Below are 24395 nucleotides of genomic sequence, written 5' to 3' on the forward strand. Positions count from 1 at the left end.
CCCTACATATTGGCTTCCAAGGCTATCTACAGCCGAGTGTTAGGATGGAGAATGAAACAGTTAATTCAGAGACCATGGTCCAGAACTTAAAGAAGGGTAACTTTGAAGGTATGAGGCGTGAATTGGCTAGGATAGATTGGCGAATGATACTGAAGGGGTTGTCTGTGGATGGGCAATGGCAGACATTTAGAGACCGCATGGATGAACTACAACAATTGTACATTCCTGTCTGGTGTAAAAATAAAAAAGGGAAGGTGGCTCAACCGTGGCTATCAAGGGAAATCAGGGATAGTATTAAAGCCAAGGAAGTGGCATACAAATTGGCCAGAAATAGCAGCAAACCCGGGGACTGGGAGAAATTTAGAACTCAGCAGAGGAGGACAAAGGGTTTGATTAGGGCAGGGAAAATGGAGTACGAGAAGAAGCTTGCAGGGAACATTAAGACGGATTGCAAAAGTTTCTATAGATATGTAAAGAGAAAAAGGTTAGTAAAGACAAATGTAGGTCCCCTGCAGTCAGAATCAGGGGAAGTCATAACGGGGAACAAAGAAATGGCGGACCAATTGAACAAGTACTTTGGTTCGGTATTCACTGAGAAGGACACAAACAACCTTCCGGATATAAAAGGGGTCAGAGGGTCTAGTAAGGAGGAGGAACTGAGAGAAATCCTTATTAGTCGGGAAATTGTGTTGGGGAAATTGATGGGATTGAAGGCCGATAAATCCCCAGGGCCTGATGGACTGCATCCCAGAGTACTTAAGGAGGTGGCCTTGGAAATAGTGGATGCATTGACAGTCATTTTCCAACATTCCATTGACTCTGGATCAGTTCCTATGGAGTGGAGGGTAGCCAATGTAACCCCACTTTTTAAAAAAGGAGGGAGAGAGATAACAGGGAATTATAGACCTGTCAGCCTGACATCGGTAGTGGGTAAAATGATGGAATCAATTATTAAGGATGTCATAGCAGTGCATTTGGAAAGAGGTGATATGATAGGTCCAAGTCAGCATGGATTTGTGAAAGGGAAATCATGCTTGACAAATCTTCTGGAATTTTTTGAGGATGTTTCCAGTAGAGTGGACAAGGAAGAACCAGTTGATGTGGTATATTTGGACTTTCAGAAGGCTTTCGACAAGGTCCCACACAAGAGATTAATGTGCAAAGTTAAAGCACATGGGATTGGGGGTAGTGTGCTGACATGGATTGAGAACTGGTTGTCAGACAGGAAGCAAAGAGTAGGAGTAAATGGCGACTTTTCAGAATGGCAGGCAGTGACTAGTGGGGTACCGCAAGGTTCTGTGCTGGGGCCCCAGCTGTTTACACTGTATATTAATGATTTAGACGAGGGGATTAAATGTAGTATCTCCAAATTTGCGGATGACACTAAGTTGGGTGACAGTGTGAGCTGCGAGGAGGATGCTATGAGGCTGCAGAGCGACTTGGATAGGTTAGGTGAGTGGGCAAATGCATGGCAGATGAAGTATAATGTGGATAAATGTGAGGTTATCCACTTTGGTGGTAAAAACAGAGAGACAGACTATTATCTGAATGGTGACAGATTAGGAAAAGGGGAGGTGCAACGAGACCTGGGTGTCATGGTACATCAGTCATTGAAGGTTGGCATGCAGGTACAGCAGGCGGTTAAGAAAGCAATTGGCATGTTGGCCTTCATAGCGAGGGGATTTGAGTACAAGGGCAGGGAGGTGTTGCTACAGTTGTACAGGGCCTTGGTGAGGCCACACCTGGAGTATTGTGTACAGTTTTGGTCTCCTAACCTGAGGAAGGACATTCTTGCTATTGAGGGAGTGCAGCGAAGGTTCACCAGACTGATTCCCGGGATGGCGGGACTGACCTATCAAGAAAGACTGGATCAACTGGGCTTGTATTCACTGGAGTTCAGAAGAATGAGAGGGGACCTCATAGAAACGTTTAAAATTCTGACGGGGTTAGACAGGTTAGATGCAGGAAGAATGTTCCCAATGTTGGGGAAGTCCAGAACCAGGACACAGTCTAAGGATAAGGGGTAAGCCATTTAGGACCGAGATGAGGAGGAATTTCTTCACCCAGACAGTGGTGAACCTGTGGAATTCTCTACCACAGAAAGTTGTTGAGGCCAATTCACTAAATATATATTCAAAAAGGAGTTAGATGGAGTCCTTACTACTAGGGGGATCAAGGGGTATGGCGAGAAAGCAGGAATGGGGTACTGAAGTTGCATGTTCAGCCATGAACTCATTGAATGGCGGTGCAGGCTAGAAGGGCCGAATGGCCTACTCCACCTATTTTCTATGTCTATGTTTCTATGAGTGGTTGGCATCCTAGCTTCTAGTGCTGGGTCTACTCCTCCAGGTTCAATTAGTGAGCCAAATACTGTGCCTTGGAGTACTGCGGATCTGGCTGCCTCTGGTATCAAATTACCACGGCTGCTACAGAGGGTCGATGGTGCACAACTTTCAATGGCAGATGTGTCATGAAGCCACCTCAACCTCAGAGACCCTGCTTAACATCTCCTCCTCCCCCCCCCCCCCCCCCATTTCCCCAAAAGTAGGATTATTGGCCATTGTATAACAATATTGAGCTCTGAGCAAGTGGGCAGCAGATACCTAGAGTTCCTCATGAATGATAATGATCGGCTGCACAACTTGTTATAAAATATGAGAATGCTTTATATTGCATAACATAACCCATTGAACTGTGGTTCTGTCCATTAGTGGTGCAGGGCTTCAGCAGCAGCAACTACTTGGCTCTCTCTATGGATGTGTATTCTAATTCTTAGCTTCCAGGTAATATCTTCCAGCAGCGGTTATCCAAAGTCTTAAGTTTTCTCATTAGTTATACAATGTACATTTGTTTTCAGTGCGTTGGAAACACTTGCAAAAGGCAGGTTTCCAACCGCTTTTATGTTCTTGATGTTTACATCCAGTGTCACATACCAAGCTTACTCAATATCAACTGGTTAATCAAGATCTATATATGAGGGGTTTGGAAAAGAGGCATGGCTACAGTGGGGCTGAGTCCCCCTTCAGGGTGTTCAGTGACAGGTCATTATAGGTCCTTCCCTGCAGCATTTCACTTTTTGCCACAAATTCAGCTCACAGTTTGGTCCTGATCTTGCTGGAGGAAGCCCTTACATTCGATGCTGAGCAATTTCTGAAGGACACGTATCTTATACACCGCAGCTTTAATGTACACCTTGATCTTGCTGTCATGGGGGGAGGAATCCCTACCTGGTAAAGAGTTGGCCTGTTGGATCCGTGATAATATTTGTGAATTGTTCTGATTTTTTTCCAACGCATTTTTCGTGTTTGTTAAGTTTCTTCTCCTTTGTTACTAATTAACAGATACAATCGGAATGGGTCATGTGATATTCTAATGAGTGTGTGGTTAGAGGAATTTATAGTTTTGAAACTGAACAAATGTACTTATGTTCGTTAATGCTTGACTTTCAGGGTAACATTTCTTCCGAATTCAAAGCACTGTTGGAGCAGAAAAACAAGCTTGAAAAGAATGCAGTTGAAATGGGAAAGAAAGCAGAGCAACTGCAAAAAAAACTGGATGAAGAAACTCTGGTACTGTCAGTAACTTTTATCGATTATTGTTGCATTATTTGAGATGTCAAACACACTAACTGACAACTGGCACTTGTGTTTCAGAAACAGCAGAGTACTAAAGAACAAAAAGATAGGACCAAAGCTGATCTTAGCAATCTACAGCAAGATATGGAAAACAATTTGGAAGAAAACAATCGTTTAAGGGAGCAGGTAGCAAGAACTGATAAAGAACTTCGAAACCAACTTGAGGAGTAAGTCGACAGGTTATGGTTTCTTGAGAATCTTTGAAACCAGAAGAAATTTCCAAAAGAAGAAATATATTTTAAAACAGTAATTTATAAAAGTAATTATCCAGCCATTGAAAATGACAATGGATCCAGAATGAAACTAAAAAATATTAATTGTCAAATTATTCTGTTTAAATATTAACTTAACACTTGGCATTGACTCAAAATACAGTATTCTTGTGTAGAGTCTGGGAATGAAGACAGGTAGGAATGAGTACAAACTGTTCAGCTCTTTCTTTGGACGATGTTTAAGATGGGCAGCTCCATCTCCATCTTGCCCCAGTGTCAAGCCTTACACTTGCAATGTTTTTACACCCTGCGTTGCTGCATTTTATTTTATACATTTACAGTTCTAATATAAAAAGTTGAATTCTAAATGCATTTAACACGCCGGTTCCTGAGCTTGTCACCAACTTCAGTTCTTGTTTCTGGCTCTGTACAAATAAATTATTGGCATCTCTCTCATCAATCCCTTTCATCATTTTGAATAAAGTCATATCGATTCCTCCTTCATCTTCCTTTTCCCAATGAAAACATAACTCAGCTTTATTTGCTCTTTCTCGGAGATCAATGACCTAAGCTTCGAATTCAGTCTAGTCGATGTTCTTTGTCCCATTTCTTAGGTACAAAGTGTTGATGTTAATTCCTGGAATTTATTTTTCATGGACATTTGTAGAATCTGATGTATATGTCACATCTTCATACAATGTATTAATAGCCTGCGATCGCAGGAGTGGGACTTAAACTGGTGACTTGCATGGATGTTACTAATAAGATGACTTTTGCGCACAATCCCTCACCCAATGGTTCAGTTAATAAGTGTCCCATGTGGTGGAAGACTCTTCAGGGGGAGAAACTCGCATAGTTTGCGCCTCCCATTAACGTGGTGCAAACGATTTCGTGCCCGGGACTCTGGGCCACCACCGCCTCCCGTACAATTGCATGGGAGTTTGTGGAGGCACAACATGGAGCGCCCCGATAACGTCATTGCCGTGTGCAGCGACCTGTTTTCACCCTGGAACAAAAATTGGGCAGCTCCTGGTGAGGCCACCACGGGCGATGCTCACGCCAGCCTTGCAGGTCGTTATCGGGCCGCACTCCGCTCACGGAGCGAAAATTAATGGGGAGGTGCGTGCCGCCATCTTGTCTCAATGGCTGACTCACCGGCCACGGCCTTGCATTAAAGATTTCATGGGGTCCGTGCCGCCATGTGGCAGCCCGGCATTCCGCTTCTGTGCCGGGTTGCTGCCATGGCACCCCGCTCCCTAGTGGAAAAGTGATAGGCCCTCGCCCCATTGTAGAGATCGCAGCCTACCCTCCCCTTTAACGGAAGGGGAAGGCCCTGTTCTCCTGCCGCGCAGTGCTGGAAAATTCCTGTGCTTAGCACCCCTGTCTCGTCCCCGAGAGGAAGTGGAGCGCCCGACATTGTGCTCCACTTCCTCTCGGGAGCGGCAACCCCAATTTCGTGGCTGGGGCGGAACTTCCGCGCCGGGCATAGGAAGTCCTGCCTCACCCCAGTTACCGCTCCTAAACGGGGCGTTACTGAATTTCGGCCCCTCAGTGTTTCCCTGGTCTCTGCTACAGTTAGTTGACCTAACAAAGGCAGAAATGATGGCGCTATGGTCGGCCCCAACAAGCTTCCGTGCTGGAGAAAGGAAATATTGGCCAGAGTTCCCAGTGAATGTTTAACCATTGAGTTATGCCGGAATTGTGCTGGTGCATGTGAGGGCAGTGATTCAACTGTAATGGCAACCATTGTTGAGTAAAACCCCAACACTCACTGTTCGATTTCACGCATATTCAAAAAGGAGTTAGATGAGGTCCTTACTACTAGGGAGATCAAGGGGTATGGCGAGAAAGCAGGAATGGGGTTCTGAAGTTGAATGTTCAGCCATGAACTCATTGAATGGCGGTGCAGGCTAGAAGGGCCGAATGGCCTACTCCTGCACCTATTTTCTATGTTTCTATGTCTATGAAGAAAGGATACTTGTACAGGATGCTGAAGAGTCACCACTGCCTATGGTACTGGAGAATATTACACAGAAATTATGTTCAGTGAAATATATGTGCCTTTTTAAAATCACCAATATAATTTAAGATACAGAGGGTACAAGCTGAATGAAAGTTGATTACAAGCTGCAAATTTATTTGAGTGGTTCACATGATGCCATCTTAGTTCTCTGATTGTATTACTACATGTAATCCTCTTCCAATTATCCAGTGTGTCTATTTTTTCACTTTTGGCCTCTATACTTTGTGTTGTGCTGTTGACTAGTGACATGAAATTATTTGTAACAGCAGGATTTTTAAATAGTGAATTGTTATATTTTCCTAAAAGGGTGTAATGTGTAAAACAGTGATGTAAAGGGAAGGAGCGGGGAGAGGAAGAAGATGGATAATGATGGATTTCTCTTTCTGTCAGGTTGGTGCAAGTGAAGATGGAAAAAGAGCAATACCAGAGTGAAATTAGAGACTTGCAGGACCAGCTCTCAGAAATGCATGATGAGCTTGATTGTGCAAAAATCAATGTGGCCAATGAAGAGGAAAAAGAGACTTTGATAATGGTAAGTAGATAAAAATTCAATGCCCAGCCTTTTCCTCCCTCTCCGCACTCAGTTGTTTACCAAGCTCCTTTTCCATTTACTGAAAGGCTACAATTTTAAAGGGGAAGGGAAGTCTGGACTTCCCCAACCCCCCACCTACAGCTCCTTCCCTTTTAGAGAAGAAAATAATAGTGACACCTCAAATTACTTCACTTTTATTGCCAACACGGAGATCCTTGAGTAGGGTCTTCCTCCCTGTTAGTCTGCTTCAGTAATTGGGAGGTGCCCGAACAATGGGACCACTCTACAAGCTGGGAATGCAGATTTCCCAACTGGGAGAAAGGTTTTCCGGGATTATGCTGCTGCAGAACCACACTCTGACTTAAAGCCGCTCCCACCCCCCATTTTTCGCAATTGATCCTCTCCAATATGCATGGAGATGTTTAATGTAAGACTGTCACTTTGCTTCTTTAAAAAGGGGAAAATGCCGAATTAAAAAGTACCCCCCTAAGCTAGTCTTGCCCTTTAAGTGTGTTGCACCACTATACAAACAGCCTATTGTACTCTGATCCAAATTGTTAGTAAATTGGATCTTCAGTTTAAGTGCTATCCATTATCGTTCCTTCAACATGGAATGCACCTTTTATAAAATGCTCTGCAAATCAGAGCGCTTCCTTTTACGGGCGGTTAAAGTGTTGCAAATTGTGCAAGCAGTCCTCGGTGATACAGGATGGAACTGTAAACATATTGCATCATCAGCTTTCAGATGCAATATAACGGTAGAATGGCATGATACAATGGATAAGCCTCTTTAGTCCGTAGAGCCAAGTAGAATTGATTGGCAATCGTTCTGTGAGTTGGACATTGTGATCAGGAAGCAATCACCCGATTACCTTAAGGATGGAATTTTATTGTTTTAGAAAGAATTACAAAGAAATAGTCCCCAGTTCTTTACACACTATTCTGCAGTGAACCAGCTGAAATTACATCGAAATTCATGCTCACTGCCTGCGATGGGCTGGAACAAAAATGTTTTTTTTTGGGGGGGGGTTAAAAAAGGTGGGGGGGGGGGTGGGGTGACAATTACAGCTGTGAGAAGGGATGCTATGTTAGAAGGATAAGCAAATGAGGCTATTTGAGTTGAATTAAAGAACAAAAAAGGGGCCATCACGCACAGTCCGAGGGAGCTAGAAGAGCAAATATGGAGGCAAATTTCTGACTAGCAAAAACAATGGGGCAGTAATAGTAGGGGCTTTCAATTACCCTAATATTAACTGTAAAAGGTATAGAGGGCACAGAATTCCTAAATTGCATACTGGAGAACTTATTTTGCCAATATGTAAAATTGGCACGCCCAACAAGAGTGGTGGGGGGAGGGGGGTGCGGTTCTGAATTTAGCTTTAGGGAATGAAACTGGGCAGATGGAAGGAGTGTCAGTGGGAGAGCGTTTTTGTGGTAGTGATAATAATTCAGTTAGTTTTAGCATAATTATGGATAAGGACAAAGATAAAACAGGAGTAAATGTTCTAAGTTGGGGAAGGCCAATTTTGCTAGGTTCGGATAGAGATTTAGCAAAAGTGCACTGGAAACAGACACTTGAAGGTAAATCAGTGTCAGGGCAGTGGGAGGCATTCAAGTGGGAGATACATGGAGTTCAGGGTAAACATGTTCCCACAAAGAAAAAGGATGGAACTGCCAAATTTAGAAACCCTTGGATAACAAGGTCCATACAGCGTAAGATAAGGCAAAAAAGGAAGCCTGTATCAGATATCACGAGCTCAATACTGCAGAGAGCGTAAAAGGATATAGAATGTGTAGGGGTGAAATTAAGAAGGAAATTAGGAAAGCAAAGAGAGGGTATGAGAAAATGCTGGCAAGTAGAATCAGAGAAAACCCAATGATGTTTTATAATTACATAAAGAGCAAGAGGATAACTAAGGAAAGAGTAGGGCCTATTAGAGACCAAAATGGTGATCTATGTGTGGAGGCGAAGGATGTGGGTAAGGTATTTAATGAATATTTTGCGGCCGTCTTCACAAAAGAGGGGGACAATGCAGACATTGCCGTTCAGGAGGATGATAGTGAAATATTGAATGGGATAAACATAATGAGAGAGGAAATATTAAGGGGTTTACCATCTTTGAAAGTCGATAAATCGGCAGAACCACATGAAATATATCCTAGGCTATTAAAAGAAGCAAGGGAGGAAGTTGCAGAGGCTCTGACCATCATTTTCCAATCCTCCCTGGCTACAGGAATGGTACCAGAGGATTGGAGAACTGCTAACGTTGCACCATTGTTTAAAAAGGGAGGAAGGGATAAAGCGAGTAATTACAGGCCAGTTAGTTTAACCTCAGTGGTGGGCAAATTATTGGAATCAATTCTGAGGGACAGTATAAAACTTCATTTTGAAAGATACAGATTAATCAAGGACAGTCAGCATAGATTTGTCAAGGGAAAGTCGTGTCTGACATACTTGATTGAATTTTTTGAGGAGGTAACAAGGAGGTTCGATGAAGGCAGTGTGATTTATGTAGTTTACATGGATTTTAGCAATGCTTTTGATAAGGTCCCAAAATGGCAGGCTGATCAAAAAAGTAAAAGCCTATGGGATCCAAGGGAGAGTGGCAAATCAAATCCAAAATTGGTTCAGCGGCAGGAAGCAGAGGGTAATGGTTGACTGGTGTTTTTGTGACTGGAAGGCTGTTTCCAGTGGGGGTCCACAGAGCTCAGTACTAGGTCCCTTGCTTTTTGTAGTATAAATGATTTAGACTTAAATGTAGGGAGCATGATTAAGAAATTTGCGCATAATACAAACATTGGCCGTGTGGTCGACGATGAGGAGGAATCTCTAGACTGCAGGAAGATATCGATGAACTGGTCAGTTGGGCAGAAAAGTGGAAAATGGAATTCAATCTGGAAACGTGTGAGGTAATGCATTTGGGGAGGGGCAACAAGGCAAGGGAATACACAATAAATGGGAGGATACTGAGAGGTGTGGAGGAACAGAGGGACCTTGGAGTGTATGTCCACAGATCCTTAAAGGTGACAGGACAGTTCGATAAAGCAGTTATAAAGACATACGGAATGCTTTCCTTTATTAGCCGAGGCATAGAAGAGAAGAGCAGGGAAGTTATGCTAGGACTGTATACAACACTAGTTAGGCCACAGCTGGAGTACTGCGTGCAGTTCTGGTCACCACATTACAGGAAGGATGTGACTGCATTAGAGAGGGTGCAGAGGAGATTTACGAGGATGTTGCCAGGACTGGAAAATTTTAGATATTAGGAAAAATTGGCTAGGCTGGGGTTGTTTTCCTTGGAACAGAGGAGGCTGAGGGGAGATTTAATTGAGGTGTATAAAATTATGAGGGGCCTAGATAGTGGATAGGAAGTACCTTTTTTTCCTTAGCAGAGGGGTCAATAACCAGGGGGCATAGATTTAAAGTAGTTGGTAGAAGATTTAGAGGGGAGATGAGGAAAAACATCCAGAGGGTGGTGAGGGTCTGGGACTCACTGTCTGAATGAGTGGTAGAGGCAGAAACCCTCATCACATTTAAAAACAACTTGGATATGCACTTAAATAGCCATGACTTACAAGGCTACAGAGCAAGGGCTGGAAAGTGGGAGTAGGCTGGGGAGCTCTTTTTTCGACCGACACTGACACGATGGACCGGATGCCCTCCTTCAGTGTTGTAATTTTCTGTGATTCATTTTTGCTTTGTTTTGTATAATTTCAGCATTTTCCATTTTATTGTTCAAATGCCTTCATGAGTAATGAATAAAAAGGCTAACTGCACTGCCAGATGTGCCCAGCATAAACAAATGTTTTAACTGCCTTCTTGACATAGTTATCAAGTTAGATTTGAGATTAATTTCAATATTTCCATGCACTGTCTTTTGACTTAATTATCTTCAGATTTAGTGTTGTCCTTTCTCTTGTTGCAAAATGTCTTTAACTGGAAAGTTGGGACAGGGGTGGAAGCTGAACTGAAGGGATGAGAACCCTTAGTCATACAGCAGCTTCAAAAGAAGCCCGGGGTGGGGGTGGGGGGGGGGGATGGGGGAGGGGTGGGGGATGGGGGATGGCTGATGCCAAGCCCCTGTATCCAGGCGAGGGAACGATTTTGCCGGCCGACCCTCGAGACCGGTGAGGATACATTCGGTCGCTGATGGGGTGGTACTTTTTTTTAAAAATCAAAAATTAAAGAATTGCATTAAACTTCGTTGCCTCAAATGTCTTCATTGAATGCCTAGCTTTCCGTTCTAAGCAAACCTATTGCGCATGCGCAGACCAGGGTGTGGTCCATACTAGGGCGTCGACCTTGGGGGGAGAGAGAGGAAAGAAGTTTTGAGTCCTTTGTCCTGTTTTGAACTTGCAAAGCTTCAATTTAATTATGGGGACAATATTGACAATGCCATGCCTCGTGCAAGCCTTCTGCATGATGGTGCTGCGGAGGAGAAAATTGATAAGACATCATCACATGAAGAACCTCAGAGCACGTAGGATGATGGGCAGGGGGCCTTACCCACATCGGGTATATCGAGACAGGCATTCATACCTGCACCTGAGTGATACAGACTGTGTGAGAAGGCTGCGTTTCCGCAAAGAAGTTGTAACTGAGATCTATGAGTGAGTAAAAGCAGACCTGCATCCTAGAAGTGTCAGGAGGACTGCTTTGTCAGTTTAAGTAAAGGTTACAGCTGCACTTTCATTCTATGCATCTGGATCGTTCCAAGCTACAACTGTGCGCCATTTCTCAACATGCAACACATGTCTGCATTCGGCAGGTGACTGCTGCACTATATACCTGGAGGAATGACTACAGAAAGTGTTCCATGACTGCCCAGGCAATGCGTGACAGGGCTGTGGGCTTCTCCAGGATTGCTGGCTTCCCAATGGTACAGGGCTGCATTGATTGTACCCATATTGCCTTGCGAGCATCTTTGGAGGATTCTGAGATGTACAAGAACAAAAAAGTCTTCCACTCCGTGAATGTGCACCTTGTCTTTGACGACATGCATCGCATCATGGCAGTTGATGTGAGATACCCTGGGGGAACCCATGATGGCGTTCATCGTACGGGAGAGCGCTATATCTGCCATGTTTCAGCAGCAGCCAGAAGGGCAGAGCTGGCTGCTGGGAGACAAAGGGTATGGCCTCTCCACCTGGCTCATGACGCCCCTATGCGTAACCCGGACAGAAGCTGACCGGGACTACAACATGTTGCACATTGTGACGCGTGGCATAATAGAGAGGACCATTGGCACCTTGAAGCAGCGTTTCCAATTCCTGAGGATACTTGCAATACTCTCCTGAGATTGTCGGTCAGTTCACTGTTATGTGCTGCATGCTGCATAACTTAGCCATCATGAGGCAGCAGCAGCTGGTAGTAGAAGACCCACCTGAGGTGAGAGAGGCTGATGATGAGGAGGAAGATGCAGATGATGAGGATGAGGAAGCCATGCAACTACCTGAACCCGGAGCACGACGGCAGAGAAGCCCTTTTGTGCTGTCGTGCCCTTTTAGAAACATAGAAAATAGGTGCGGAGTAGGCCATTCGGCCCCTTGGGCCTGCACCGCCATTCAATAAGATCAAGGCTGATCATTTCCTCAGTACCCCTTTCCTGCTTTCTCTCCATACCCCTTGATCCCTTTAGCCGTAAGGGCCATATCTAACTTCCTCTTGAATATATCCAATGAACTGGCATCAACAACTCTCTGCGGCAGGGAATTCCATAGGTTAACAACTCTCTGAGTGAAGAAGTTTCTCCTCATCTCAGTCCTAAATGGCCTACCCCTTATCCTAAGACTGTGTCCCCTGGTTCTGGACTTCCCCAACATTGGGAATATTCTTCGCGCATCTAACCTGTGCAGTCCCGTCAGAATCTTATACGTTTCTATGAGATCCCCTCTCATCCTTCTGAACTCCAGTGAATAAAGGACCAGTTGATCCAGTCTCTCCTCATATGACAGTCCAGCCATCCCTGGAATCAGTCTGGTGAACCTTCACTGCACTCCCTCAATAGCAAGAATGTCCTTCCTCAGATTCGGAGACCAAAACTGTACACAATATTTCAGGTGAGGCCTCACTAAGGCCCTGTACAACTGCAGTAAGACCTCCCTGCTCCTATACTCAAATCCCCTAGCTATGAAGGCCAACATACCATTTGCCTTCTTCACCGCCTGCTGTACCTGCATGCTAATTTTCAGTGACTGATGAACCATGACACCCAGGTCTCGTTGCACCTCCCCTTTTCCTAATCTGTCGCCATCCAGATAATATTCTGCCTTCGTGTTTTTGCCCCCAAAGTGGATAAGCTCACATTTATCCACATTATACTGCATCTGCCATGCATTTGCCCACTCACCTAACCTGTGCAAGTCACCCTGCAGCCTCTTAGCGTCCTCCTCACAGCTCACACCGCCACTCAGTTTAGTGTCATCCGCAAACTTGGAGATATTACACTCAATTCCTTCATCTGAATTGTTAATGTATATTGTAAAGAGCTGGGGTCCCAGCACTGAGCCCTGCAGCTCATCCGTGAATGCTTTGCTGCCTGAAGGCTCAGCGGCAGCTATTCCAAATGGACCATGTTTACTGTTCGGACCTGTTCCGTAATGTTCTGTTGTGCTAATGGAACAAAAAATGGAAATTCTTCTTCTTTAGTTCAAAATGTTGTGTAAATAATGGAAATGATTCAGTTATAATTTAAAATATATTTTATTCAAAAGTTTAGCAATTGTTTGTACTTAACTTTAATAAAAATATTCTTGTATCAAAGTTTAAAGTTTTCAGATAAGAACACTTACAAACTTTAAGATCACTTACAAACTTTGAAACTTGTAAATTTACATCACTTACAAAAAACATTTAATTTGAGAACAGTTACAACAGTAACAACGACAGCAGCAGCAAAGAAAGGCTGCATCCATCTCTCCTCCACCTTATTCTATGACCGTCCGCTGCGCTTGGTCTTGGTGGCTGTCCGCAGGCGGTGGAGCAACGTTTCTCTGGTACCAAGCTTATTCTTTCAAGCATATCAGGTAATGCGCACTTCTTGATGACGGGTGTGGGCAGGTGGTAATGTGGAAGGCCCGGCTTTGGCCTCTTCAGAGGCTGGTCTGGGGATTGGAGTCGGAGTGGCAGTTGATTCTGTCAATGGCCGCGGGGTCTGGGCGTGTTCCCTTATCGCAAGAGCTAACTCTGACATCCCCTCCCTCAAGTGACCTGACAGTGTCTCAACTACCTGCGACATTCCCTCCCTCATGTTCACCGACAGTGTATCAGCTGCCTGCGACATTCCCTCACTCATGTGCCCGAACAGTTTTTCCATTTCCCGTGAGCGTGCTGTTACTTCTCCCGGCAGTCCTGATACCTCATCACCCACCCCACTGATGGTGTCCAGGAGTGATTGCGTAAGGTCAATGCTTTCCGCACTCATTGCCATCATCTGAACCACACCTGTTAAATTCTGCACCTCAGGAGAGCACTGTCGAGCTCTCCTTCCCCTCCTCACCCTGGGTGTGGCTCACTGCATCCCACTGGGACCCACAGCCTCGGACTGTGCGAAACCATGGAATGTTCCAACACTGGTACCACTCAGGCAAGGGGCTGGCACCTCAATGGGTGGTACCAGCACCTCCTCCAGAGTGTGTACAACAATGGGGGCTTCATCCTCCCCCTTCGCCTCACCCGCATGCTCTTGGCTTGGAAGATGTTCTCTCCTTCGAGCTCGTCCGCGTCTGAATCATCATCTGCATCGGCTTCAGCCTCGTCAGGGTTGGCCTCAAGTTCTACAAAATTTAACAGAACAGACAAATGGTTAGCAGCAGACGAGGGGGCAGGGTGGAATGAGTAGACTCACACAGCGCAGGTAGCAGGCTCATTTGAAGGACCGTGACGAATGACAGTACATTGCATCAACCGTAGCTGACGGAGACATCCCCATGAGCCAAAGCATGGCTAGCCCGCGCAGTACTTGACTTTTAGCAAAGCCAGAATGTGGAATTTGCAGGACTTTGCAGTGGTGGTTGATTTTCCCCAGGCAGGACCCATCAAAGCAGCGACCCTGTCTTCCAAGTGCAAATTTGCCGGGCCTCCTCCTGTTCGAATTCTTTCTCTTTTGTTGTGTGCCACCTTCCTCTGCAAAAATGAAAATAGAACTTTTTAGAGAGGGTGTCGTTCTGCTTGGGACATACAGATGGTCACATTCACAATTGCAATTCCAGTGAATAAATGAAAATATTACTTGCACTAACTACTTGACCAAGGTCCTGCCACTTTTTGCATCATTGCACAATAATCTTCTGCAAGTTGGTTCCAGCGTTTCTTCGTTTCTTTTGGTGAACGTTTTATGTGACCTCTGCTTGTGTCCAGCTTATGCCATCTGGCCTCAATTACAGTAACTAGTGTCTCCACTTCGTCCTGTGAGAAATTGTTGGTCCTTGAGCCACGTTGCATATTGCAGCTCCGATTTTTCCACTGAGAAGTAAAGTTCTCACACATCACTCCAAGTTCTCACACACAACTGGCTCTTTAAAAATGGCCGAATGCAGACCATGAGCTGTACAGGGCATGCACGCCCATAGCAGTCACGTAAAAAACGTCATTTTTTTTCCCGCAGAAAGGGGGTCATCGTTTTTTCGGCGCAGACATTAGACTCCACCCCTCCCCCCCCCCCCCCCGAAGCTAATGTACAGGCTGCGTGGCGCCAATTAAAAAAATTAGAATGGGGAAACTTGCAAGTTATTTTTTTTGGAGCAGTCGGGGCCAAAAAAGCCAGCGTGACTCTTGAAATACACCAAAAAATGAAATTGGGGAAAATTGAGCCCTATATTGTAACATCAGCAATAGAGAAAGTGGGACAATAATTGGTCAGAAAAACATGGGTTTGGAACCTACAAGGATGAAAACAGATGATTGAATACTTCATGACACATGATGGTTTCTGGGACTATGAAGTATATCACCTGCAGAATCCAGCTAGCCAGAACTGAAGTGTGAACATTATTATCCTGGAATGTTTACTCAATTACATTCAGACATTTTACAGTGTTATTTTCTTTCAGCTGTATTTAGTTGTCCTGCTCCTGGAATTCAATGGCTTGAAAAAAGTCCATGACAGAACAAATTGTACATGGTCTGTGGAAGGAATAGCTTAATGGACTGAATTCTACAATGTTTTGTGTTTGTGTAACGGGAGACAGACAGCCATTGTGCTTCCCAGCATTCCTCATCCAACATCCAAAAACATCGCTTACAGCAAAGGCCACTAGAGAACGAGCAGCAGCCCGAGCCAACTTCCCCTCCTTAACCCAGACATGCGGAGGCCAATTGTGCCTCTGCAGTTATCCTAGTTGAGATTATGTAGCACAGCACAAACCAGGACTTCCTATGTCCACGCCTCAGTGACTCACTGGATAAACACGTTGAGCCTTTGGGGAAGTCTTTTTTTTTATCAGTAAGTGTAGATTAACTGCATTCTTAAGTAGAATCCTCCTGAAGGAGCTGCAAAATGGAATTTGAGTGAAGACTATTCTGTCCCTGATTGTGGATCAAATGAAATATGGGGTGCTAATGTGTAATATTGTTGTTCTAGCAAAATGCATGTACAAATTGGGTAGATGAATGATTTGGGAGCATAGAGCTGGGCATTAAAAGTTGAACACATTTGGCCACAAATGCTATTTGGAGCATGAACATAATTAAATGGCTACAAAGATACTTGTTTTTAAGTGAAAATAAGTGTGTTACTAAGCCATACAGATCAGAATGACCCATATTTTATTCATGGTCTGTGTTGAATTAGTTGTTCTCAGCTGGACTAACGCTGCTCTCAACAAGTGAGGAGAAAATCTGTGCCTGATTACTACCCAAGGATCATCCTAGAAAGTTCTTGTTTGTGAACGTTAGGTGATGTTGGATTCAACACTGATGATCTCCATATTAAAATAGACCCCTGACATTCGAATAAAAATGGTCATCTGGGTTAGGTACTAGAGGGCTTCTAGTGCCTGTGGAACCAAACCCCTGCAGGAATCAGTACCTCCAGGACAGGTGAAACATTTTGGGTACTGTTGCAAATGAATATTAAGGAGGCCAATAAAATCATTAGAATGTTTCTGTTGTGTGTACAATACATATTTTAAATGACTTCTTTAAACACAAAACTGTGTTAATGGTGTTTGTATCTGTGATGTTATTGGCAATGTGTTTGAATGTTGTGCCTGGTTCCAGGAAATGATTGAGGCAAAGCAGCAGTTGCAAGAGGTGCTGATAGCAAAAGAAGATCAGCAGGAAGTGTTGAGGCGAAGAGAGAGAGAGCTGACCGCACTTCGAGGTGTCTTGAAGGAGGAGGTGTCAAGCCATGACCAGGAAACTGAAGATCTTAAAGAACAGCATGAAAAGGAGAACCAGAAACTGAAGAACAGCATTGAAGATCTCGTGCAGGTGAGTTAACTTATAAAATTGCTTTTTTTGGAGATATTTTGGACAGGGTAGTGGAGCTGATGGGGGAAAGAATCTTTTAATTTCCTCCCCCCTTTCGGTATGTATTGCATGAATATAAACCCATATATCCCGCAATGTCCCTGTAAGCTTCAGAACTCCAAAATGTGCCTGTGTATGACTATCTGAAATAACATTGAAGAGGTTCACTACATTTTGTAAAGATAAATTTCAGCTTGCAAGCCATAAATTTCTTGTACTTTGTGTTTAATACTTTAATGGGTGGCAGATGTTTTTTTTAAAGTAATTGCCAGAAATAACGCTGGTTTCACTTTTCATAAGATCAAACTTGCCATGTTGTGGAATGATGCTCCGTTTGGGGCAGCATCCACTTGCTATTTGTTTGCAAACATCTGCGCTTGTCATATTTTAGATACTACATGGGTATTGGTGTAGATGAATATCACATGCTGAGATTCTCTGTCCACTCGTATTCGCATTATAAAATGTTTGGCACATATGCATAATGGTGGAAATGAGTGCCGTAAAATCTTCCTCACATCCTATTAATTGTGCAGATAGACCATTCCCTTAATGAGTGGTGTTCTGAAACATTTCACTTTCTAAGAAAGAGATGTAATTGTAAGTGACAAGATGAAAGATATGTTTGTTATGTGCTACACTTGGCCTGAAAAGTGCCCTATAAGTAGGTCAATGTGGCTGAAGGATACGGGCTATAAATAAAGTAGTTCTTTTCTCTCTCTGGCATTTTAATGTTCTTCTGTTTGCACAATTAAGTTTCAAGGTTAATTAGTTTAAATTCTTTGACAAGCAAAGAGACATTTTCTTTAATTCACAGTCGAGTAAATTTCAACTTTAAACCAATTGCGAAGACACACTCCCGGTTGTGTCATTTGAAAGTCATTTTACTTCGGTGTTAGTTTCAAAATAATCAAACTGCTGCTGCTGAATGACAAATAAATTTTGAATTTGATTGTAGTTAATTATTCCAAACAAGTGGACATGCACGGTCTCCAAATCGCATATTCTCCCCTTTTTAAACTTTTGCAGCATGCTGCTAGTGACTGTGGGGCCTATTAGAGGGCCAGTGGGCTAAAAGCATTTGTCTTTTGCTCCTTTGATCTCTTTTCACAAACCCTGAAAAGGTTGGGCTGCAGTAGCATTGGGATATTCGAGATCAGGTTGTTTATTTTGTAGTTGGCTGTCTGTGGTGGCAGTACGGCATGCTGCAGATAGCATAATACCGATGTAAACAATATGTTCAGGTGATTTGATTCTGTTGCACATTGGGTACAGTAGTGTCGTGGTTGTGGTACTGGACTAGTAACCCGGAATTCATGACTAGTCGTAGAATTGAATTCAATAAATCTGCTAATTGTGGACTAGCAGCAGAAAAAAAATGTACATTTAAAAACTGCTAAATTGTTGTTACAAAACCCATGAGTTCACAGATAGATTTTTAACCAATAAGGGAATTAAGGGTTACGGGGAGAGGGCGGGTAAGTGGAGCTGACTCCACGGTTAGATCAGCCATGATCTTATTGAATGGCGAAGCAGGCTCGAGGGGCTAGATGGCCTACTGCTGTTCCTAATTCTTATGTTCTTATGTTCACTAATGTCGTTAGTGGAAGTTGTCCTTAGTAGAAAGGAAACTATCACCCCTACATGTAACTCCAATCATATATTGGCCCCTATTTTCCCCAGCATTGGGTGGCGATTTTTTGGCGCCCAGCGATTTTTCTGGCGTGCATGGGAAGACCTAAGTTTCCCCAATGTTTGGGCACCGGCGCGGACTATCAGCGCCAGAATTTTTGGCGCCATATATTCTGCCGCTGGTCTACGTTGAAAAGGTGATTACGTGCCAATTCTGCCCATTAAGGCCACTTTCCCCACCACCCCGTTTTTTAAAATAAACCCCGCACAGAGCCATTGAAGACCGTTTTAAAAAAAAAAACCCTACCTTCACTTTAAGAAATCGTCGCTGATGCGCTCCTATCACTGACTGAAGGTCCTCCACGCTTTTCGGAGCTAAAATAAAGCACACTGTTTAGCCTCTTCAATGGGTGAGAAGACATCAGGCAAATAGCCGAAGATCCTTCCAGGCACAAAAAAATGTAGAGTAGCCTCTTCTCCCAAACTGCAGGCAAAGCACCACATCAAGAAGAGCCTTCCTTCAGAAAACTTTTCAATGCAGCTGACCTGACCTGCTGCTATCCCTGGCCAATGGTCCTCCATGCGGGCTGAAATTATTATTTAAAAAAAACATTTTTTTTTTAAGCGCATGTACATGCGCAGTGAGTTTTTTTTTAAAAAGTGCATGCGCAGTCTATTTTTGGCGCACAGTGTCAGCTCCGCCCCCGAAATAGACTCTGGTAGCGCGGTGCTAAAAATAGGTTTGAGTTCTTCTAAACTGGCGTTTTTTTTTTTTTTGGCGCTGAGGTTGGTGAGAAAAACGTTCGTAAAAGTGAGTGGACACCAGAAATCTTTCTTGGGGCAAGTAGGGGCCATTATACGGTTGACTCTTTGTCCTCTAAAGTGCCCTTGTGATTGACTCAGTCATAAAACAATCAGTGCATTAAAAAAAAGTCCACAACCATCTTTTCAACTAGTTTTGGGCAATAAATGTAAGTTTGCCTGCCTCGTTACATACTGAGAACAAATATGCCACAACTCCTGTTTTAAAGTGTATAGGGAATAAAATGCACTAAATCCTTTTCATTTTATGACCCATTGCTTTCTAGTTTTGTATTATATTCACTTTTCATGTCTGTGGGACACAATTCCAGAAAGTATTATGATTCTGGAATTCTCTCCTGTGTAAGCAGAAGTTGAAATGCAGAGTTCGCTTGGTGACTTCAGTCACAATACATTTCAATTTATAATTGAGGCTGGACATTAATCTGTCTTTGTGCTTGCACAGATTTATTGGTGTTTGCAGCAGACTAAAATTTCATGTCCGGAGTGTGCATGCTACAACATTTTGATAACTACAAGGATAATATTATCTTCCAGCAGTGTGTATCTAATCAAACTACTGAGGTAATATTTGCAATGCTCTTTTTGGGAATGTTTGAGCAGATTCCGTTTTATTGGGAAAGCTAACTGCAGCAGATTTACTATCTCCAGTACTACAGATTATTGTGATTTTTTTTTTTAGAAAAAAGTTTTAAGCATAGGCAGTTTTTGTAGTGTCACCAATCACTTCACCATATAAGTCTGTACACAAACACTTGGTAAAATGAAACACTTTCATGTTGTCAGGATAGTGACCCCCCTCCCCCCCCTTTAAGGAACGAAATCTGAATTTGTAACTTTTGTTAATTTTTTTTCCGTTCACGGGATGTGGGTGTTGCTGGCAAGGCCAGCATTTATTGCTCATCCCTAATTACCCTTGAGAAGATGGTGGTGAACCGCCGCCTTTAACCGCTGCAGTCCGTGTGGCAAAGGTGCTCCCACAGTGCTGTTAGGGAGGGAGTTCCAGGATTTTGACCCAGTGACGATGAAGGAACGGTGATGTGCTTCCAAATCAGGATGGTGTGTGACTTGGAGGGGAACGTGGAGGTGGTGGTGTTCCCATGTGCTTGCTGCCCTTGTCCTTCTAGGTGGTAGAGGTCGTGGGTTTGGGAGGTGCTGCCAAAGAAACCTTAGTGAGTTGCTGCAGTGCATCTTGCAGATGGTACACACTGCAGCCACGATGCGCCGGTGGTGGAGGGAGTGAATGTTGAAGGTGGTGGATGGGGTGCCAATCAAGCGGGCTGCTTTGTCCTGGATGGTGTCGAGCTTCTTGAGTGTCGTTGGAGCTGCACTCATCCAGGCAAGTGGAGAGTATTCCATCACACTCCTGACTTGTGCCTTGTAGATGGTGGAAAGGCTTTGGGGAGTCAGGAGTGAGACACTCGCCGCAGAATACCCTGCGTCTGACCTGCTCTTGTTGCCACAGTATTTATGTGGCTGGTCCAGTTAAGTTTCTGGTCAATGGTGACCCCCCAGGATGTTGATGGCAGGGGATTTGGCGATGGTAATGCCATTGAATGTTAAGGGGGGATGGTTAGACTCTTGCTTGTTGGAGATAGTCATTGCCTTGCACTTTTGTGGCGTGGATGTGTTACTTAGCACTGTCACTAATTATTTTATGCATTTCTAGCGTATTTGTCCATTTTTAATATAAGCTACAACACTGATCCCATGTCATCTCTCCAATGTATTCATGCTGCTTTTAGTAATGTGTGTGCCAATATTATAGTGAGATTATTTGCCCCTCTTACCAATTTTGCTACATCCATGAAATATAACAAATAAATCTGTTGTAAATTGAAGTATTGGCATGTAGTTATACAGTGTTCATTTTTGAAGGAAGAATGCCACCTCCACGGAGTCGGCCGCCATCAAAAACGAGCTGGTCGACTGCCTCAAAGACTTCTCCCGCGGGGCTAACGAACGCCTCATGACTCTATAAAGTGCAACATCCCCACTGACACCTGGGAGATCCTGGCCAAAGATCGCCCTAAGTGGAGGAAGTGCATCCGGGAGGGCGCTGAGCACCTTGAGTCTCGTCGCCGAGAGCATGCGGAAATGAAGTGCAGGCAGCGGAAAGAGCAGCGGCAAACCAGTCCCACCCACCCCTTCCCTCAACGACTATCTGTCCCACCTGTGACAGAGACTGTGGTTCTCGTATTGGACTGTACAGCCACCTAAGGACTCATGCTAAGAGTGGAAGCAGGTCTTCCTCGATTTCGAGGGACTGCCTATGATGATGATGATGATGATGATTTTTGATCAGTTATAACAGTATCATGATAGGATGCAAATTATCATGGGTTTGTTTCTTTTGTTAACATTTCTAAGTAGAAGGCAGACAGCAAAAATAGCAGCACAAGTAAATAAGCTGTGACAAATTGGTGGAACAATACTGTAGCACACAATCGGCTTAATTCGATAGCAAATTTCATCCACAGAGGGAGCATTTATTCTGTAAAGACTGGCCAGGATTTGCTGCTGTTGGCCTGCGATTTGCAATCAATTAAATGAATGTATTTCATGTTTGAAAAGATTGCTTTTTGTGGAAGGGATGCAGATCATTTACAGCAGAACATCAAAGTTACTGAATTGACAAAATAAGTTTCCTTCCATGATGAGAACTTGCTTGATAATGTGGAATATTTACATATTTACTTTTCAATGTTGCAACCATGTTTGCGCACACAAACTGTTTAGGTGCAGTTTGGACTTTCCAATCATTTAATAGTCAATTACACTCCAGTGACCTGCGTTTATGTGAAACGACTGTGGATTTTGTTACTGCTTTTCGTTTCCATATGGTGCGAATTGCTGAAAGCATCAATTTGTTCAAAAAATCTTTAAAGACTACAGCATTACCCTCACACTAATTAGGTACTTAAAGATAGCTTCAAAGAACAGGTGGAAGTATAAATTCGTGATTTCCTATTTTTCTCACAACAATTTTACGTTAGAATAAAGATCTTTTGCATCGTGCTAGGGCAATGAACCGTAACATAATATAGTCTTGTTTCTGACATGATGGAATTTCATGATCTATTTGTTTTTTTTGTCATTGCAAGATTATGAAGAATAGAAATATATGCTTTCACAGTTTTAAAAACAAAAATCTGGAGAAAAGGAAGTACAATGAGATTTTATATAGGTATCCTGTAGAATAATTTTCCTCCACCAGGATAACAATTGAGATGGTTAACTTGTGCTCCCCCACTCGTTCTTGCTACACCTCCATTTTTTTCCAGGGCCTTCCTTTGGGTAGCCCATGCAACTGCCTAAATCAGCTGGGAACCTGATTAAGCTATGCAAATCAGGGAACTGTGACCTGTATAGGACCTTGATCCCTTTTTGGGCGGAGTGTGCGTTGTGGAAGCTCCGCTCAGTAAAACCTCCCGGAAAGGTAAATGTTAAATGCCAGGAGAAGTAGCAGTGTTTGCCTGGGCTCCACAAGGTCATGTAGCCGCCGACTACTACCCTGGGGCTTTGGCTTCCCCCCCCCCCCCCCTTCCCTTCCTACTTTTCGGCCAGCCAGGTCAGCCTCTGGTCCGCTGTTGTGCTAGCTCGGAAACAAGTCAGCATTTGGGTCATGCAGCATGTCAGCAACATGTTAATAAGGCTCAGCCCTTGAAATAAACTGGGACTCCCATCTAAGGGATTGGGCGGCCAGCCCAACTACTGGTTGTCCAATAGTTAAAATCTACTCGAGAGTTTCTGGATCATGCACACGGTCAATTTACAGGAAGTGCTGGGAAATGGTTGAGAGAGAAACTATTGAATAAAATGCCTCAAATTGGAATGACTTTCATGCACTACGATTGGTACACCCTCCACATTTGGCTCATGCAACTCAGCTAGTATAGGAAGGCTTCACACAAAACTGTGTACACTTTTTTTATATTTAATAAGATAAAATAATGATAAATGAGAATGTAATGCAGTAGCTTTTCCCTAAGCAAAATGAAATAGTTCAGAACATAACATTTGGCATTAGCTTCTAGAATGGATGTCAGAAAAGACAGACTATAGCAATTGTTTTCATGCTTAGAACAGGGTTATATGAAGCTCACACAAAACTTTATTTGCTACTGTTGTATTCAATTGTTAATGTTTCTGTTTCAGCCCCCACCCTTCTTTTAGGATAATAACAAGAATTATAGTAGGGAACATAAGTAAGTCTAACAAAAGAAGTGGTAACAAGAAACCAGAGAATTTACAATGCCATTATCAGATGCTTCTTTGTAAACTGAGAAAAGACTAAGCTGGACAACATGGTATAAGAACATAACATAAGAATTAGGAACAGAGTAGGCCATCTAGCCCCTCGAGCCTGCTCCGCCATTCAACAAGATCATGGCTGATCTGGCCGTGGACTCAGCTCCACTTAACCGCCCGCTGCTCTTCCCCCCCCACTCCTCTTCCCCCCCCCCCACTCCTCTTCCCCCTCCCCCCACTCCTCTTCCCCCTCCCCCCACTCCTCTTCCCCCTCCCCCCACTCCTCTTCCCCCCCCCACTCCTCTTCCCCCCCCACTCCTCTTCCCCCCCCCACTCCTCTTCCCCCCCCACTCCTCTTCACCCCCCCACTCCTCTTCCCCCCCCCCACTCCTCTTCCCCCCCCCCCACTCCTCTTCCCCCCCCCCACTCCTCTTCCCCCCCCCACTCCTCTTCCCCCCCCACTCCTCTTCCCCCCCCCACTCCTCTTCCCCCCCCCCCACTCCTCTTCCTCCCCCCCACTCCTCTTCCCCCCCCCACTCCTCTTCCCCCCCCCCCACTCCTCTTCCCCCCCCCCACTCCTCTCCCTCCCCCACTCCCCTCCTCTCTCTCTCTCTCCCCCTCCTCTCTCTCTCTTTCTCTCTCCCCTCCTCCTCTCCATCCTCCCTCCCTCCTCTCACCCCTCCCCGTCCTGCACCCCCTCCCCCTTCTCCCCCCCCATAAGGTGCGGCCACTTTGTGGAATACAAAGGGCGCCAAAAACTTACCTTGTGATTCTGCGAGCTCCTCAGGACGTCTTCGTGCTCAGCGTGGCGCAGCAC

At 44.3% G+C, this 24395-nt stretch overlaps 1 protein-coding gene across 3 annotated transcripts in view; it reads left to right on the forward strand.

Annotated features, from left to right (window-relative positions):
• cgnl1 (cingulin-like 1) overlaps nt 1-24395 on the forward strand; it is a 168672-nt gene that overhangs the window by 68720 nt on the left and 75557 nt on the right. For all 3 annotated transcript variants that reach the window (XM_070858356.1, XM_070858358.1, XM_070858357.1), the window contains exons 5-8: nt 3450-3569; nt 3654-3802; nt 6261-6402; nt 16622-16834. In XM_070858356.1, the coding sequence (XP_070714457.1) occupies nt 3450-3569; nt 3654-3802; nt 6261-6402; nt 16622-16834 (624 nt within the window). The remainder of the gene's footprint in view (nt 1-3449; nt 3570-3653; nt 3803-6260; nt 6403-16621; nt 16835-24395) is intronic.

Source organism: Pristiophorus japonicus, chromosome 17 (genome assembly GCF_044704955.1).
Source record: "Pristiophorus japonicus isolate sPriJap1 chromosome 17, sPriJap1.hap1, whole genome shotgun sequence".
In the NCBI taxonomy this organism is placed as follows: Eukaryota; Metazoa; Chordata; class Chondrichthyes; family Pristiophoridae; genus Pristiophorus; species Pristiophorus japonicus.